Consider the following 16,456-nt stretch of genomic DNA (forward strand, 5'->3'; position numbering starts at 1 on the left):
CACAAGGAACCGTGCTTGCTCCTTTTCTTTATACTGTGTACACTTCTGACTTCCAGTTCCACTCTGACACCTGTCACATTCAGAAGTACTCAGATGACACCGCTATTGTGGCTTGTGTTAAGAACAACCAGGAAGGGGAGTACAGGGACTTGGTTACAGCTTTTTGTAACTGGAGCACTGACAACTCACTCATTCTGAATCCAAGCAAGACCAAAGAAATGATCATCAACTTTGGCAAGAAAAAGAACTCTCTCCAGCCAGTCAACATTCACGGACAGGACATTGAATGTGTGCACACATACAAATATCTGGGTGTACACCTTGATAACAATTTGGACTGGAACATCAACACTGAGAGCCTCTATAAAAAGAGCCAGAGCAGGCTCTTTTTCCTCAGGAGGCTGAAGTCCCTTGATGTGTGTAACCAAATGTTGTCTATGTTTTATCATTCTGTTGTGGCTGCTGTTCTGTTTTATGGCGCTGTCTACTGGGGCAATAACATCTCTGTCAAAAACAGTAACAAGTTGGATAAACTGGTTAGGAGGGCTGGTTCAGTGGTTGGGGGGTCACTGGACACTGTGGGGGCGGTGGTGGAGAGGTGCATGGGGAGAAAGTTAACGTCCATCCTCAGTAACACCAGGCACCCTCTCCATGAGACTGTCTGCTCAGAGGAGCCACAGATCAGACCGTCTCCTCTCAGTGCGCTGTAGGACGGAGCGCTTTAGGAGATCATTCATTCCTGCTGCCATTCGATTTTATAATGAGCACTGTTAATGTAACATTATGTGCTGGGGTTGGGATTCTTTTTTTTTTTTTATCTGTTGTTTTTAATGCTATTTATTGTTATTCTCCTGTTTTATGTGTTGCTACTGCATGACCCTTGAATTTCCCCATGTGGGCATTAATGAAGTATCTATCTATCTATCTATCTATCTAATTTTGCCTAGTAATTAGTTACTTGAAAATATTTACTCAGTCAATAATTGGAGGAAGCAACTCGTAACCTGTAAAAGTTAGCTGTCCAACACTGATGCTGATAGAAGATTTTTAATCAGATGACACTTATGGGCATTCATCAGACATAAATTATGTCTACTTTTTAAATGCTGGTTTGGGGTTTTGTGGTCATGAACAGAACAAAGATGGTCTTGTTCCTTCCCAGATTCATCCTTGCTGACAGACTGAATTAATAATTTAGATGGTAGATCTTGTAATCTCAGGAGAAACATGGTCATTACAGCAGGTGGAGCAGGTTGCCAAAAATCTGATCTGCCACAAATTTGTATTGATCTAACTGACAAAGTTGCAACTGAGAACATTAAAGGGTGCCAAGGAACAATTCCCTGATGGTTTTAGTATGTCCGAACCCACTGAGGTGCTTCTGCAGTGCACATTTCATTTCCGACCCCTGCTTAGCGGCCCTGAAACTGGACGCCGGGTGTGATGAATAAAACATCGTCCGCGTGCTGCTGGATGATCACCGGAGCCCTTTCAGCTGGACAAGTGGTGAAAGGCGACATAATCTCCCCTCACACAACAAGATCTGAGAGCTGAGATTGAGATCCGCGTGGAGGACGCGGAGAGCAGGGAGCTCCACAAAAAGCCCTCCTTCCCGGGGCGCAATGATGGGCGCCCAGCAGCACGACCCCCCGCCGGTGTTCGGGAAGCCGTGGTACTGGCAGCGCAGCCGCAGCGCCATGGAGAGCTCCCGCAGCCTGGCGCAGGTCATCATGGAGATGCGAGACGAGATCAAGAAGCTGGAGGAGGAGAACCGGGAGCTGCGGGGGCAGCCCGGCGGCGCGGGGCCTCCGGTCCCGCCGTCCAGGCTGCAGCAGGCCGGGGTGGAGGAAAACCCCTTTGTCAACCTGAGGCGGAACGCATCCGCACCGCTCCTGGAGGGGCAGTATAAGGGTGAGGAACTTTATGTTTAAGATAAACTGTGTGAGACATGATCTCAGCCAATCAGAAGAGTATAAGACATTTCCTCTACTTTTTCTCCATATTATTTCTATTTAGGCAGAGATAGGCAGCTTTTATCACCAATTAAAAAATGCCATTTTTAAATAAATTATGTTTTAACCTTGATTTATTCGTGAGTTCACTCGTACACTATCCTCTGAGGTATGGACATCTTTTACAGGGGGGAGTTCTAAAAAATTCCTACAGCAGATTACTAAATTGCAGAAATTTGTAATTAAAGAGGTTCATGTGGAAGTCACTTGAAAAGGCATATATTCTCATGCCATTGCAAGCATTAAAATCAGTTATAAAAAATATATACGTTCACTGTCCATTTACCTGAAAAACAATAAAATCTATATGGCTGCCTTGAAGTTAACTATAAAACTGATTTATTTTCTGTTAAAACTTAATTGCTGCAAAATTGCAAATCGAAAACTTTTATTAATGGATAAAATGTTAAACTTAAAAAAAAAATCACAAAATTCAAAGATTTTAGAAATGATTTTTAGTTACACTGATGTTGGTATTTAGGATTCAATGCTTCCACAGTCTTTGATCACTGTGTTCACCATCACAGCCAGAGGGCTAAACTGTGCCATGCACTTCTAATACAATAATATGAGAATTCTGATAAGTTATTTAATGAAGTTCTGGATATTTGGCTTCCAGGCCCCCAAAAAATGGTGATGGAGGCCACTTGTCACTTCTGACTTTTCTATATCATCTTTTTCAAAGTGAAAATGAGAGGACTAAAAACTGTCACACATGCATTGCAATGCCTGAATCCTATAGAGTTCATACATCGCATAGTCTTAAGCTCAAATGAGGTAATATTGGGGGCGAGTTGTCAAATTTTCCAACACCTTGCAAAAACAGATAATTCCCACTCTTAAAGGAATACTCCACCCAAAAAACGATTTGGCCTCATTTTCTACTCACCCTCATGCTGAGAAACACTCTGGAGCACTTTTTTGACGTTTCAAATGCAGTTTGAGATGTTTGGGGATTTTCGTTGTCAACAAACAGGGACCGACAGAGCCCGACAGAAAAAATGGTCCATAAAATCCACAGAACGTTCCCATTTTCCTTCATACTGCTCGTCCGCTGTAATCCAAGTGTCCTGAGCGCGTAACGTCCATAATTAATTCTTAACGAGGTCATTTAGTACATTTTAAGAGCCCAAACAGGGCGCTTTCATACAGCTCCATTGCAAGTCTGCGCGCGCACCCTGAACTACGGAAGCCGCGGCAGACCAAGCAACACGCTTGTGCCCTTTCAGCAGGACACCGAATTCAAAGCTTTAAAACAGTAGCCAATCACTTTTGTGATTGTCCACAGCTCGGTTACTCACAGCAGAATATATACAGCGGAACTTCTTCTTCTACGGTTGCAATTTAGAAAAGTAGTCGCTGAAAGCGCGTAAGCGTCTGGCTTGGTCTGCCGCGGCTTCCGTAGTTCAGGGTGCGCGCGCAGACTTGCAATGGAGCTGTATGAAAGCGCCCTGTTTGGGCTCTTAAAATGTACTAAATGACCTCGTTAAGAATTAATTATGGACGTTACGCGCTCAGGACACTTGGATTACAGCGGACGAGCAGTATGAAGGAAAATGGGAACGTTCTGTGGATTTTATGGACCATTTTTTCTGTCGGGCTCTGTCGGTCCCTGTTTGTTGACAACGAAAATCCCCAAACATCTCAAACTGCATTTGAAACGTCAAAAAAGTGCTCCAGAGTGTTTCTCAGCATGAGGGTGAGTAGAAAATGAGGCCAAATCGTTTTTTGGGTGGAGTATTCCTTTAATCATGATTGTGTCATTCCACAGAGCCCACTGTCATGACTGTCCGAAGATACTCCACAAGTTCCAACCTGTCCGGGGTGATCATGAGGGAGGGAAAGACCGACCGGGGCCAGCGTGTTAACTCTGGATGGGAAAGGCTTCAAGAACAAATGCATGCTGGCAGCAGTACGGTCTTTGGTAGCACTGCCGTAGGGGAGGCGGATAAAGTTACCAACCGGCACTCCCTGCAGGAATATGTCCATAAAAACAGGTATGAAAGCATTTCAGTCGAGGATTTCAAGATTTAAGGCAGTTTTTAGTTGTGACTTTCAATGGGCAGCATGTCACAGAAAGAGCAAGTCCGTAATAGTTCACCCTCACCAACTCTGCACAGCACAAAGCAAGTTTGCTCAGACTGAGAGACCAGTGCACAAAAACAATGTGTTACATTTATTTAAATAAGCTATAATGATAAAATGCTTCCATTTCCTTTCTCTCCTTTTAGGGCCAAGGTAAAAACGGTAACCTTTCTTCTTCCTGTGGATGATATTTACACCAGCCGGCCAGTTCTGAGAAAACACCTGGAGGAGCCTAAAGTAACACAGCTCGCTTCCATAGCTGAGACCGACTCTTAGAAAAAGTGCTTTGTGGCCGAGGGACGAAATGCAGACGTCGACTGAGTCTCTGTGGCCAATGACTAGTTAGCCTCATTATCTAGACCAGTGTGTTCATTGAGCAGGCCGGCAGATCGATTTTTATCACACCTGGCCACAAAAACATGCCACTCTGGTTTCAGGTGTTGTTTTCATCTGACCGTGGCAATCCAGGCCCAGTCAGCAGCGATGAGACACGCGGACCTCTGCAGTGAGGATCCGATGTCTGGACTCTCAGGTGTTGTGTCGGAGCGATACACACACCTGCAGGTGATGACCCTTTTATGGACAGTGGTGGCTGCTGACTCAGGCCTCGTGAGCAATATGGCATCCATTATTTATTCACCTCTGTTTCTTTACACAAAAGGAGGCCACGTGAGGATGTGGCCTGCTTCCTGAAAGATTTCTTACAGAGTGTATTTTTTTTAGTCCGTATCACATAAAATCTTTATTTTCATGTAAGATTTCCTTAAATAAAACCGTGTGGAATATTCACATAAATGCAAATACCGTATGTTAAGTATTATTCCTTATGCCGATGACACTCAATTTTTCTGTTGGTTTAATGCTCGTACAGTTTTTTTAAGTTCAGGTTTTCAAATTGATATTTTAAATAATGTCTTATCACAACACATAGGAGCATGTATGTTCTGAAAGTGTCTGTATTTATAACTCTTTTTTCCATCTTTTACACTTTTATCCTGTTGAGGGTTGCAGGGTGCTGGAGCTAAACCCAGGAAAATATTGGCAAAAGTAAGGTGTAGAGTGAATCCAGATCATATCAAGGCAAACAAAGAGAGGCAGACACACACATACAGTATATACATTCACTTTCACTCATCACCGATTAATGTCGCATGCTTGTTTTAAGACTGTCGAGAAAAAAAAAGGAGTACCTGCAGAAAACCCACAAAAAAACTTTACAATCTTGATAAGAAATAGACAAACATCACTTGCACTTAAAGACACATGTCTAGGCAGGAGAATAGCTGGAGAATTTCACCTGTGAAAACCCTGCAGATTATGGAGAAGGTGAGGAAGGGGACATTTAGAAGGCGTGGAAAAATCTAAGTACACACACATCATATATATTAGTCACACAGAAAACGCACTACACAAGAATTGCACAAGCACAACTTTGCTAGGCATACGTAAATAAATGTGTATGCATAAAGAGCTCATTACAGACAACTGCAGTAAAGAAGTCTCACATGGAGGTGTGTGTGTGACACAAGCACAACAGTGAAAATGCAGAAAACGCTGCGATTTATGTCAACAATGAATGTTTACGCAGCAGCTAGCATCCAGTAAGAATGGCGCGCGTTAAATACACTCATTATCAATCAGACATAGTCAGTCAGCCATTGGTTTAAGAACTTGCAGCTCAGAGGACCACACAGATCCTGGTTTGGGTGAAATAGTTGGTTTCCACAGATGCAGTGATCAAACGCTGCTCCCCTGTTTCCACCTTACTACCTAATCTCCCAACATTTTTCTGCTCCATTTGATCAAATTTCTTCATTAATTCTAGCTGGTCCTCTGAATGTTCGTCTGTGCACATGCTTTCGTAACTCCCTGGGCCAATAGACTTGGGAGATGGGCAAATCTGGGCATCAGGCACTTCCGACAGCGGCAGGTCATCTTCATATTGTAGAGGCTTCAGTGAAAGCTCGTCTTTACTCTGTCCCTGAAGAGCTGCAACAGAAGAGAGACTGGTGTGTAGTTTCCAACAGAGATGTTGAATCCTGAGCCTGCATGTCACAGTCTCTGATAGACAGTGTCCCGTTGTGAACACATGCGATCTGTGGATACCTGGCTCACTGCTCGTCTGGCTCTCCTCATGTCCATCTGAGTCAGCCAGGCCCAGAATCTGCTGATCGCTGACGCCAACGTTCTTTTCAAGAAAGTAAGTGGTCATCAAACCCTTCCCCTTCACCTCGATCTCTCCCCTCTTCTCTATCACAAAGCATTTATTCTTCAGGACCCTGTAAATGTCAATAAAAATGTGTGGATAAAATACAATAATCAGTCAATCAGTCAGTGGAATGCAAATAAAGTTTGAGTGATTTAGTGATGGCACATGCCAGTGTTTTTCAACGCAAATGTCCTCACTGGAATACAGATGGGCTCAAATGGATCTTGTTGGGGAGGCCGTGACTCTCCATGCGGGAGGCGGTGTTAACAGTGTCCCCGAACAGACAGTAGCGAGGCATCTTCTCCCCAACCACACCTGCCAGTACTGGACCACTGTGGAGACCCACACGGATCTAGAAAAAACAAAGCAAAGCAAGAGAGGAGGAAGCAATGAGGATTCAAGCTTCAACAGTGATTAAGTTTTATTTGAATTATTAGACATTTGACATGGAGTGGCTCATTTGGTTGGGTGGCTTTCTCTTAGTTAGGAGGTTCTAGGGATGTCTCATTGTCATTAACTTTTTGTTTCATCATATTCATGCTGGTTGATTTGATTGAAGACTCTTGTCTGTTTTTAGATCATGTGTTCATTTTTGGTTTTGGTCTTTGTTGGCCTTGGATAGCTTCAGCCTTCCGACCCATGTTCTGGGCTCTGTAACCATTTGTCATAAAACAAAGTTTTACTGCACCCTGACTGAACTGTGGAAGTAATATCAAGAAAAACATTCTGTGATGGACAACTTGTTGCATTTAATTACATATAGTGTTTTAGACATTTTTTTTTTTTTTTTGTAGAATGCAGTCAGAACAAAATAACTCCTGATATGCATTCCCAAAAAAACACTTGAATGGAACTGATACATGTAGCAAAGTTATTCTTGTACCTGAATGGATCCTCCGGTCACAGGGTTGATAACCTCCCGGGAAGCTAAGGTCATGCCCAAAGCAAAGTTCGCCACCCTCTCAGCATGGCTGGCAACCGGTATGGGAACCCCACCTACCACCATATAAGCATCTCCTATGGTCTCCACCTGGAAATATGTGAAAAATATCATGTCAAAAAAGATCCAGGCTGAATTGCAGCTTGTGTTTTACAATCATGGACTTAAACCAAGGGTATAAAGGGGTTAATACCAAAAGTTTTTAGTTCACCTTGTAGACATTGTGAACGGTCGTGAGTCGGTCGAAGCGCAGGTACATGGAGTTCAGCATGTGGACGATTTGAATGGGTTCACACACGGCACAGATATTGGTGAAGGTCACCACGTCACTGAATAGTATGGTGCACTCTTTAAATTCTCCTGCGGCATGCAGACACACGTCCCAGAAGGTGATCAGCAGTCAAATCACACCAGCACAAACTGTCTGATCAGCCACTCCCAATATTAACTACACCTGCTTCCACTGATTTGCCCTCTTTCAGCTCGTTGGCCACGTGTTTGGGCAGCATGGCGTACAGCAGGGTCTCTGTCTTTTTCTTCTCCTCCTCCAGGTGCTGAGACAGCAAACGCAGCTCCTCCTTCTTTCGCTCCAGCTGATTGGACAGCTCCATTTCAGCCAGCCGCTGGTGGTTGAGCAGGATGAGGTCTCGGGTGACGTCGTGCTGAGCGATGTCAGAAATGTGCATTTCCCTCTCCTCCAGCTCCTGAAGGCTCCTCAGCAGGGGAGAGGCCTGGTAGAGCATACACTCCACAGAGGCCATCCAGATCATCTGACCTGGGCATGAATCACAGAGGAAGAGGGCGAGAAGCCTTGATACAAGCTGTAGATCGGAAATGATTAACAACTCTGGATGGAATCCATTTTTCTGCGTACCTCTGAGCTGCAACACAGGCCTGTCCCTCCAGGCCTCAGGCATCATGTCCTGGCGTGTCTGCAGGACAAAGTGACTGTTGATGAACTTGCGGATGCTGGAGATGGTGAATGTGACCTCAGGGTGCACAATACTGAAGTACTGGTCCAGATGGATGTTCATCGTCTGGAGGCCCGGGACGATCCTCTGGAGATTGACTCCAGCTTGGCGAACCAGCAGCTGCCTCAGACATGTCACAAGATCATTCCAGTGAATTCAAAATGATTTCAATGCTTTTTCAATCAAAAGAAACAGTAATAATATGACCATTTACAATTTCTATGTTTTATTTAGACACCTCACCTGCTCATCAAAGACTATATGGAAAGGAAAAACATGGCAGAAAGTCTTCATATCAATGTTGAGTGTTTCAGGATAGACTGGCTCAAAGCCTCGCAGCAGCCTGCCTGCAGGGTGAGACACAATTACAAGTGTGTACACACCTGCTGGGATTAAACTCCTGCTTGCAGCCCGTCACAACATAGTTTATGTCTTTACAAGGTTTATACCTTTTCCAAGTTGAACCAAGCTCCTGATTGTCTCCCAGCGACTCCTGTGCACTGAGAAACCACAGCCCTGAGGGGGGGAGGACCAAAGTTGACCAAAAGTACTGCTATTTATCATCTTCTACTTGAAAAAAAGTTAAACAGTAGAAATCATCTCAATAATTTCTATATATTACTTGCATGATAATTAAACAAACCTCCTTGATCGGGATCCTGGTACTTTGTGTCTTTACGGCAGGCTGGACTGATCGGTCCCTGTGAGAGGACTCAGCCTTAGTTTTGACCACACCGGAGCGATCAGCAGCTGGTTGTTGTTTAACCAGGAAAACCACATGCTCCTTCTTGCCGGTCCTCTCCAGCTCCTCCACCTGGTTGACTATCTCCATCGTTAACTCGCTGCTGAAAAAGTCTTTGACAACAGCGCCGATAATGCCTGCGAAAGACAGTTGCAGTTTCAGATCAGCTCCATTATCAAATAATATGGCTATTATGAATTCATTGAAAGAGTTTTTATTTTTATTTCAACTAACCGGGGACAATGTGGCAGAGGCCCCTGCGGTCTGAATAATAATGGAGAAGCAGGGTGCCGTCAGGATTCCTTTCCACCCGGAAGGATGGTGCATTCATCTCCTGCAAAATCCAACATAAAAATTCAAAACTAAAAAAGTACCTAGATTACCTCACACGTAGGAGCAAATCAACAACATAGGTATTTGAGAAGGTACCTTATAGGAGAGGGAGAGGTAGCTGTGAAGAGCATCTAAGTTCTCAGTGAACTCAAAGAGGTTTCCTCCTAAAGTCCGCAGCATGTGGTCATAACCAGAGCGCTTGCAGAACTCAAAGAAGTACTCTCCAAACTGCATCAAAACAACCTCTGGTGCAACCCCTGAGATTAAAAAAAAAAAAAAAAAAAAAAAAAAAAAAAGCACACCATTATGTCTGACAGGAAGCATCTGCTGCAATAGAAATGTAACATTTGTTACCCAGAAGCTTGCAGGCTGCAGATACCAGCTGCAGGGTGATTTCATCTTCATAAACCTCATGTGTCATGAAGGTGTCCTGGACTCCAGCTTCTTTCCTGTGTTGAGTAGAGTAGGGAGAAGTGTAGAGGTGAAAGAGTAACTACTGAAAATTACTATTAATGACTGTCACATTGGTGACATCGCATTTTATCACAGGAAGATATTTGAATCAGTTCACCTAAATAATTAATCCAAATTTTCTTTTTTCAGGAAAAAAAGTGTATGAAAATACACTCTGGTAAACAAATGTTAATTTAAATTTTGATTTGAATATGTTATTATCAATTCAAATTTTTTGGGGGGTAATCAGATACAACCGATGATTCCAAAAATATGGATGACATACACATGAAGTGGATGACATGGTGTCATCTGCACCTCAGCCTCTCTTGGGCGAGTGACCATATCTGGTAACTTCTGAATTTCGTCCTCTTTCTCTCAAATAATGATTGACGTTAATAACAGTCCATAAATACATATTACTAGTGTTCTGCTAAACTTCAAGACTGGTTTATTTCGCCTGCTTTCTCTGGTTAAACATTTTTTTTCCTGCAGTCATTTAGCCTGATCATTTAACATAAAAATCTGATTAATTCTCATATTAAAACTTTCAGGAAACTGTTTCTACAATAAAAAAATATGGTAGGACAATAGCATGTAGTAACTTGTCACCAATCTTTTAATGGAATATGAAAACTATCAAATACAATGCATCATTGAGGTGTTTAAATGTACAAATTATGCCTCATAAAGGGTTATGTATGCGTCAAAGGTACATGAACCTAAAAATATTGTAGCTACAGTAATATGAGTGTAGTTCTTTACTTACAATCCTTCAAAAGAGGTTTTTCCCCAGTGGTTTAATAGAAATAACATGGAAGTCAGTATGTCACAGAAATGGGTGGCTGCTTTTGGGGGAACAGAATATCTTAATTAGTGGTTTACCTGAGTTTGAGCCATGTCTCTTCCCCAAACTTTTCAATCACCAGTGACTTCAAGCAAGTGTTAATAAATCCATACTGCAAATAAAACATCAGGAGCCTGCGATTAAATCTGAGCCCAAACCAGTCAAATAAAGTCAAGTGAATCCGCCGTACCATATTTCTGATAAATCCAAAGCAGCCCGTCCAGCATCCACGGACACTTCAATCACATCCCACCACGGCGGTCCTCAGCTGGAAATGCAGTGTGAGGCTGTGCAGCTGTGAAGAGGCTGGATGCAGGAGGACTCTTCAGCTCCTCCTGCAACACAAGCTGCTCCCAGCTCAAACCAACCAGTGGAGCTGACATCCCCCCCTGGAGAGATGCTCTCTAGTGTGACTTCTCACTGGACTCAACACAGAAATATTCTGCACTAAGGTGAAATTCATTTATCTGTTATTAGATTATCATTTCTGAGAGGAAATCATAATCAAAAGAAATCAGAAAAAAAAAAACAACTTGTTGATATGCAAAAACTGGTCTTCTTCATTTCGTTTATGAAATCATTGTGTGTAGTGTTATCATTTAATAAGGGAACCAGTGTGTTTGAGAATCCCTCCCAATTCTGACAAGGTAATATAATGATCTAAAAAAGATTAAATGGATAAATGTAGATTCAAATATAGCTATTCAGTGAAAATATTCAATGTCTGTTTGTAAATTTTCTTTAACTTTCCATTACAATCATTTTACTGATAATAAATATTCTATATCTATATCTTAGAGAACCAAACGGTTCACAAAACCCACAAAGTTTAAAAATGAAAACGACTTCCATAAATAAAATCCAGGTTTATTTCATATTGATATGTAAATATAATTCTTTTATTTTTTTCAAAATAAATGCACTCCTGAGCAAAAAAGAAAAAAGAATCCATCCACATCTTGTTGTAGTAAATTATAACTTAAATATATACATTTTCTTCATACTATCACATGAAGAGTTTGGAATACAAAATGTTTCAAGATTTCAAGCTTGTTAAACACGCTGCTCCCATTTTAACAGACATTTGTTTATAGCTAATAGATTTGGTGCGGTGTAGCTGTAAGCAGTGGACTGGACAGCTGACACTGTAATCTCACTGTTACACTCATCATTGTTGGTGTATCATTCTTATATGGACGTTTGGAAATTTGAGAAATAAAAACACCTGCGGCCTACTTATAACATGATTTACATGTTGACGTTCTTGGATTTAAAAAAAAAAAACATTGTTTTTAGATGGTTCTGCTGGGTAAAAATAGCTGAGAGTGAAAAATACTTTAAGATACTGTATGTACTTCTTCATGAATTAAAAACAAAAAAGGTCAAAGAAAACACCAACAATGAAGTCATTCCACTCAGGTCCATGTGTTGTGCCTCTGCCTCAGCCTGTCCAGTCTTATAAATCTAGAATCCGTCCTCATTCCACTCAGATAAATATCAAATAAAACAGTAAACACAACACAGGCTGCAGCTCTTGGTATTTATTAACTAAAAAAATCTCAAAAAGTTTCAAAATGTCTTGACGGAATTCAAATTTACTTCCCTGTAATGTTCAGCAATGTTTATAATTTAAATACTGCACCTTTCACTGTTATCAACTACTTTTTCTTCAAATACCCTGAAGTCTTTTCTCATTCTTGACCATGATGAAGAGCTGCAGTGGACACTGGACTGTTGGATTGACTATGAAGAGACACCAGAGTTTTTCAAGAAAAACAAACACATGGTGAAGAGTCACAAACACAAACCTGCTGAAACCGGTGTCTTATTTAATACAGTCGGCTTATTCGGTGTTTTTCATGCCATGTTTGTTTTGTCGGTTAAATGATGGCCACAGGGAGGGAAGTAGCACCAACAAGGATAACTAATATGTGTTGTTGTGCTGGTGGGTGTCAGGTCTGTAATGAGCTCTGCAGAGCCCTCATGTCCCTCAGCAGCTTCAGATTCCTCCTGCTCTTCTCTCCTGGTCTGACCTTCACCGCTCCTGCAGAGTGACCTCTAGTGGACACTGAGGCTCTGCTCTCTCTGGCTTCTTTGACTTTGCCGAGTCTGGAATTAGATTCTTTTCTCAGCTTCTTTATCTGAAAAGAGAAGAGGGAGTGAAGGACACGGCGTGAAAAACAAGTAACAATGTGACTGCTGGATCTGAGCGTGACTGTTTCTAGTATGAAAACGGGAAACGTACCTGTGCTTTGTGTTTGTAGAGTTTACTGATCTGCTCTCCTTTCCTCTCCATTTTCAGCAGCAGCCTCTCCTGCTCCCTGTGAAGATCTTTTCTTTCCTGGGGCGACATGCTGTTCTCCACCTGTCTCATCAACTCCTCATGCTCCCTACAGCACGCACACACACACACACACACACACACACACACACACACACACACACACACACACACACACACACACACACACAGCCTAAAACCTCTACTGACACACATATCTAAAAAATAAATAAATAAAAATCAAGTATAAAACCATCCACTCACAGGCTCATGAGTCGCAGCTCCTCCTGCAGGGCCTGCAGCAGCTCTAACAGGTCTTCGCCGCCACCGGAGGAGGACGAGGAGGAGCTCTCCGACTGACCGTGGCTGTCCATCCCCGAGCGGTCGGCGCTGGCGGACAGGACGCGGCTGTTGCACAGGTGCGGCTGGTGCTGCTTCAGGAGAGACAGCACCGACTGGACGTTGGCTCGGACCGAGTGGCTGCAGCCTACGGACTGAAAAAAACAGGGAGCAGAAAGAGCACTGAGTCCATGTATGAGACATGAAGCCTCGACAGGAGCAGGAAATAGTGTATTCGTTCATTCGTAATTCTCTTGTTCACAAAGTACCGTTCCAGCAACAAAAGGAACGTCTCGGAGACTCAGTCTGTAGTGGGGCTGTGTCCAGGACAGCTGCTGTGGTGAGGATTTCTGGAGAGAGAGAAAAGTATGTGCAATACTGAGAATTAATTGCGTTATGATATAACCTATCAACATCATCTATTTGTTTCGTGTGAATAAATAAAACATGCAAAATAATTAGTTTTACTAATCAACAACAGATAAGTTTCCTATATTTCATGACGATGCCAATGCTTGTTCCCTCTTGAAACATAAGACCACACAAAAATTATTTATTTACCTGTTTATGGAGTTGCTTTTATCCAGTTTATAATTTATTGTCATTACTTTGAGAACTAAAACATTCAAAGTTTGATCAGAAAGTAAGCTGTAAGTGCTTATCTTGAGATAATACTTGTTAAACAATTAAAATACTTGTTATTTATGTCGATTTGATGACATTCTTAATTTAATAACACACATTTTAAACTTATGACTATTGGAGGTGATCTCAAAAGGGAAATATCTACCTTACTAAAACAGATGCTTCGAAAAGAAAAGTAGAATCCCACTGAAAAGTCATTTGTTTTGCCAGTTATTCTGGCAGAGATAAACTAAAAAAAATGAAAGCATTCTTTAACATTTAAAAGGTGATAATTATGGCTCAGGTTAAAACAATAGGTTAAAAAAATCAGATTATTTTGCATATTCTAATACCTCAAAATTCGGATTTCTTTAAGGTTAGGATGAAATATTAATTCAAAACCCATAGAATTTCAAATTAACATACTTAAATAACAATTTAACAACTCTGCAGGTAGTTATACCTTTGAGCAGGACTTCTCTCTGGAGTGTCTGACTGAAAGCTGTGGAGACACCGACTGTAACAGGATCCTGTTGGTCTCCAAACCCGTCTGTAGCTGAAGGTCACACAATAACGTGGACATGATAATTTGCTTTCAGATAAAATATGATGTTGTGTCTATAAGAGGGAGAAAACTGAAGATAAACAAAAGGAAACAATACTGAAAATCCCAATACCTGTTTGGCTTTTGCCTGCATGAGTTTTCTGTGGTGCTCCTCTTCGAGTAGCTTTGCCTCCAACTCACAAATCTTCATCTGGAGATTAAAACACAAACAATATCTTATTTTTTTATTGTGATATTATAAAAAAAAATCATGTGATTAACAAGTTATTTTTTGAGATTTGATGTTTGTTTGAGTCCAGTTAAACTTGCCATCACAAACAGCAGTGTCGTACCTCAGCATTGGTCTGTGTGCGTGTCAGCCTCAGATACTCCTGCTCAAGCCGCTCCAGTTTTTCCAACTGAGCGTGCCTAGACGTCGTGTCGGACAGGCGAGAAGCTGATTTTTCCTTTTCCATAGACACCTGAGAGTAGTGGAGAAAGTCAATACAGATCTTCCCTTTCACACTTCAGAAATTCCTATTTTAGGTGCAGAGTGTGTATCTTAGGGTGTGACCTGCTGTTTGAGCAGACTCGTCCTCTCCGTCCGGGCACTATGCAGCATCCTCTTCATCTGATCCAACTGTCGCTCCAACTGTGAACAGCGAGACTCTGCAGCGGCGAGGTGGGTGATCAACACTGTGAAGAGAAACTGAATAACATAAGCGGCAAAAAAATTATATTTGTACAGCTTTGCAATGAAACTATCGCAAAAACAAACTCACCTTGGTTACAGTTGGCCTCACCTTTCCTCTCTCTTTCTGCATCGGTTTGAGTATTGAAGTCTCTCTGTGGGACACTGTGTGATGCTTCTCTCCCCAGAGCATGCAGACTGAGCTCTGCCTCTCCTTTTTCCAGCTCCAACCTCCTGATCTTCTCCTGGAGGTTCCTCAGAGCAGACAGGATGGCTATGTTGAAACATTGTGAGCGATTAGAAAAAAAATCTACCCGCTCAGAGAGACATTAAATGCATTTTGGATCAATATATAAAGATTATCAGGCTGCACACAGTCCTAAATGCTCCTCCGCCTGCTTGAAAGCCACTGATGTGGAGGAATGGGTGGATGCTGGTGCAGCTGAGACATTCATGTCGTGCAGTATCAGGTTCCACGTGTCACCATGGAGCTCCCAAACAGTGCCATACCTGAATGGAAACTCTGAGAAGAAGCCACAGATCAACAGATTAAAGCTACCTGCACTGTTGGTCTCTGGGAGGGCTTTACTGGGTGGTGATGAGCGGTGTGAGAGGGGTGTGTGGTGCATCGCGGTGTTTATAAAAGGACGGTGAGCAGGATAGTCTTTGTATGAAGGCAGAGACAGGCTGGTTGCTGGTTGTGATGGACAGGAATCCTGCAGAAACACAAAGATAACTGTTAAACAACCTTCCCATCACGCTCACAAAATAAATTCAACTCCAATTGCACCATTAAAGACGTTGTTGAAAATCTGCACATACAAATCATGAAAAGAAAAGAGAATGTTTGAGTTTTTCAAATGCATCTTTTGGATCAGTCTTCGTTGCACTTTCAGGGCTGGTTGGAGTTGAGGAAACTGCTGCTCCGCCGGTCTCCGTGCAGTCGACTGTCGTCAGTATAAAAGAGCGAAAGGTCTTTAAATCAAAAAAGAAACGAAGCAGAAACACTGTCAAGGCTACCTTCTCCCGCGAAACGCCGTCAGCTGCGAGTGTTTTTGACAGGGTCTCCATTGAAAAGCTGTCAGTTGCTCTCTCTCGCCTTCGATAAAATAAACCGCTGCCAGTTTGAATTCAACACCTGCCGATCCCGTTTCTTAATGTTTACAGACTACTTGGTGGGTGACCATTTCTAAAGCTGTCTTCTTATACATGATGTCAACACAACACAAGAAGACACAGTCCAGCGTTTCTCTCAAGGGCTGAATGATAGATTCACCGGCATCGCCCACGAGCGCGCGAGCGCGGAGATTCCACGCTTGTGTTCACGGTTTGAGAAATATCGGTCCTTCTCTGTAAATAAAACAAACGCATACGACTACTTTACC

The 16,456-nt window shown here is 42.3% G+C and overlaps 2 protein-coding genes across 2 annotated transcripts; both read right to left on the reverse strand.

Moving 5' to 3' along the window:
* Positions 1–5,775: 5,775 nt before the first annotated feature.
* On the reverse strand, positions 5,776–10,719 carry gucy1b2 (guanylate cyclase 1, soluble, beta 2). Its single transcript, XM_030108731.1, has 14 exons — positions 10,631–10,719; positions 9,647–9,741; positions 9,389–9,549; positions 9,194–9,293; positions 8,897–9,096; positions 8,667–8,784; positions 8,461–8,564; positions 8,121–8,337; positions 7,701–8,021; positions 7,458–7,606; positions 7,190–7,336; positions 6,504–6,658; positions 6,204–6,376; positions 5,776–6,086 (listed from the first exon to the last, which is right to left on the reverse strand). Exons 1-14 carry the CDS (start codon positions 10,717–10,719, stop codon positions 5,776–5,778), a joined length of 2,340 nt encoding a protein of 779 aa, XP_029964591.1.
* A 782-nt stretch (positions 10,720–11,501) lies between these two features.
* On the reverse strand, positions 11,502–16,266 carry cep57 (centrosomal protein 57). Its single transcript, XM_030108695.1, has 11 exons — positions 16,092–16,266; positions 15,631–15,787; positions 15,163–15,345; positions 14,955–15,076; positions 14,734–14,862; positions 14,514–14,591; positions 14,300–14,392; positions 13,482–13,562; positions 13,138–13,367; positions 12,838–12,982; positions 11,502–12,733 (listed from the first exon to the last, which is right to left on the reverse strand). The coding sequence occupies exons 1-11, from the start codon at positions 16,140–16,142 to the stop codon at positions 12,545–12,547; spliced, it is 1,458 nt and encodes a 485-aa protein (XP_029964555.1). The 5' UTR covers positions 16,143–16,266; the 3' UTR covers positions 11,502–12,544.
* Between the last annotated feature and the right edge of the window lie 190 nt (positions 16,267–16,456).

This window comes from Salarias fasciatus, chromosome 14 (assembly GCF_902148845.1).
Source record: "Salarias fasciatus chromosome 14, fSalaFa1.1, whole genome shotgun sequence".
NCBI lineage: Eukaryota > Metazoa > Chordata > Actinopteri > Blenniiformes > Blenniidae > Salarias > Salarias fasciatus.